Genomic DNA, 2,206 nt, shown 5'->3' on the forward strand with positions numbered 1-2,206 from the left:
CACTATAACTGTTCTTATTATACATGATATATGTATCATTTTTTAAATTTAACTCATAGAATATTTTTACATTTTCTACGCAAATAGTACGTATATATACCTTCGTCCGAGTTGTCTGATACTCCTTGGACAGCTGTTCCTCGAGCGATTAACTCAACTCGAGATCCTTTCTCCAGATTGGAATATAGATTTCCATTATCGTTGTAGAAGAAAATTTCCGGGAACCAAATTTTCTGTACCTCCTCGGGCGTCAGCATGTTGAGGGAACGTTCATTTTTCAGGTCAAAAAATTTGAGGCGCGAATCTTGCCACATTAACAGCAGCAAGAAGTTTGTTTCGAAGGAGAGATCTTCAGTCTTGATTTCAGGGAATGAAGATATGAACACAGATATATTTACTGGCAGCGGCTCACTCTGAACAAGAGGTGGCGGTGGGATTGAGTTGCTGTAACCGATTGGGATGCTCAGAAGAGTGCATTTCGTCTCGTCGCTGTTGTCGGGACAATCCACTCTGAGGTCGCACTTCTTGCGCAAGTCTATGCAGGAACCATCATCACACGTGTACTCGCCAGGAAAACAGGCCGATATGGTCAAATGAACCTTTTCACCTCGATTGTATCCACAAATTTGTGATTCCACCTCCCACGTTTTCGTCCCGAAAGGATAATCAGAGGGCGAATCAGGAATGTGCAGAGCCGAGGCACCCGGCGTCTGAAAAATGTTAATAAATAAATTTTTTCATTGGAGATTTTCCTACTTCAATTCAAGGAATGTGATGCATTAACATATGCATCAAATTTCAAAAATATACTAAAAAAACGCATTGTATAAACTATAAACAAACGACTATATGCAAGCATCAATTATGTCCCACTTTTTTTGAAGCCAGCTTCCACGCTTGGGTTTCGTTGTTCCAAAAGATGTCGGAGTGCCGGTAGCCAGTGAGTGAAGGCCGGTTATTGACACTTCTATGTAAGATAAATCTATTGTTGAAAGGCGAATTTTTGCACGTGAGAGGCCCTTTTAGGAACATTGTTGTGTAGTTCTTGAATTCACAAAACATGCATTTTTTATGTGAATCGAAGCAAGCGAAATCGGACCAGAGTCCATTGATGCCAGGACCATACATCATCACCAAGCAATTTTCGACAGTGCCTCCGTTGGGGCTACCTCCACGCCAGCGTCCTTGGTACGTGATTGTTTTATTGGACTCGAAATACTCCCAGCGGCCTTCTACATTACCGTCATGAGCCCCAAGCCACAGGTAAGCTGATCCGTGGTAACTAGAGCAGTGTTCAGCCCACCCGACCGTCTCGGTGAACATCCGAGTGTTTTCTGTGTCGTTGATAGGGATGCCAATCTCCCCACCAACTTTCTAAGCAAATAAAAGTACACGTTTTAGTTTAACAAAATTTAGTAAAAAATTTGTTTAATTTCAACAAAATTTGGCAAAATGCGTATAAAAATACGCATTTTGAATTTACTTACAGGCGTTGTGAATGATTTGTTTGATTCTAAACGGAATCAATCAAAAACGGAATCTAAACGGAATATAAATCTAAATAGAATGGAAGTGTCGGTACCGAAGAAATAGGCCCATATGGCCTGTTGCCGATGCTTGTACTTTTTGTGACTAGCTTCACAAGGGATACGGCTTTTTTAACCCGATTTTTCCATAACTGACGATTGATTGAGATAGCTGCTGGACTGGAATAATAAGTTTGATTTGGAGTGAATTTTGTTCAATTATTGGTTCCAGTCAGACTAACCGAGAATGAGTTTTTGAATGAATATATACTTCGGAACACTAGCAGAGTATCGGAAACTAGGTATCGCATAATAAGCTGCTCACATTCTAATTTACGGGATTCACCAGGGAAGGGTGGATGACTTGAGCTGCACATCACATCAGGTAAAAACAATCTTAATTGGGGGGGGGGGGTGGTAAGAGTAGAGGAGTCTGCTCGTGAAGAAATGCCATTTCAGTACAGAGAGTGGTGCCCAAATGGATTAATATATGCTTACACTAATTTATTTAATCACCTTACACATAGCCCGAGCCTCGTTTAACTGAAACCGATTTGGAAAGAAGATGAAGTCTCGCCTAGACGATGAGCAGAGAGTAGTCAAGTTTTGTACAAGCCACTCGACCTCTCCACTGATATTCCAGCGCAGTGTTGACCACGCCAACGCATCACCTTCATCTT

The 2,206-nt window shown here is 41.3% G+C and overlaps 1 protein-coding gene across 1 annotated transcript in view; it reads right to left on the reverse strand.

Annotated features, from left to right (window-relative positions):
- LOC125178375 overlaps nt 1-1,374 on the reverse strand; it is a gene marked incomplete at its 5' end in the record, with an annotated part of 4,539 nt that extends 3,165 nt beyond the window's left edge. Inside the window, 2 exons of the mRNA XM_047881966.1 lie at nt 101-710; nt 874-1,374. Coding sequence (XP_047737922.1) covers nt 101-710; nt 874-1,374 — 1,111 coding nt within the window. The remainder of the gene's footprint in view (nt 1-100; nt 711-873) is intronic.
- Nucleotides 1,375-2,206: the final 832 nt, after the last annotated feature.

The sequence above is a fragment of the Hyalella azteca genome, unplaced genomic scaffold (genome assembly GCF_000764305.2).
Source record: "Hyalella azteca isolate HAZT.00-mixed unplaced genomic scaffold, Hazt_2.0.2 contig9256, whole genome shotgun sequence".
In the NCBI taxonomy this organism is placed as follows: Eukaryota; Metazoa; Arthropoda; class Malacostraca; order Amphipoda; family Hyalellidae; genus Hyalella; species Hyalella azteca.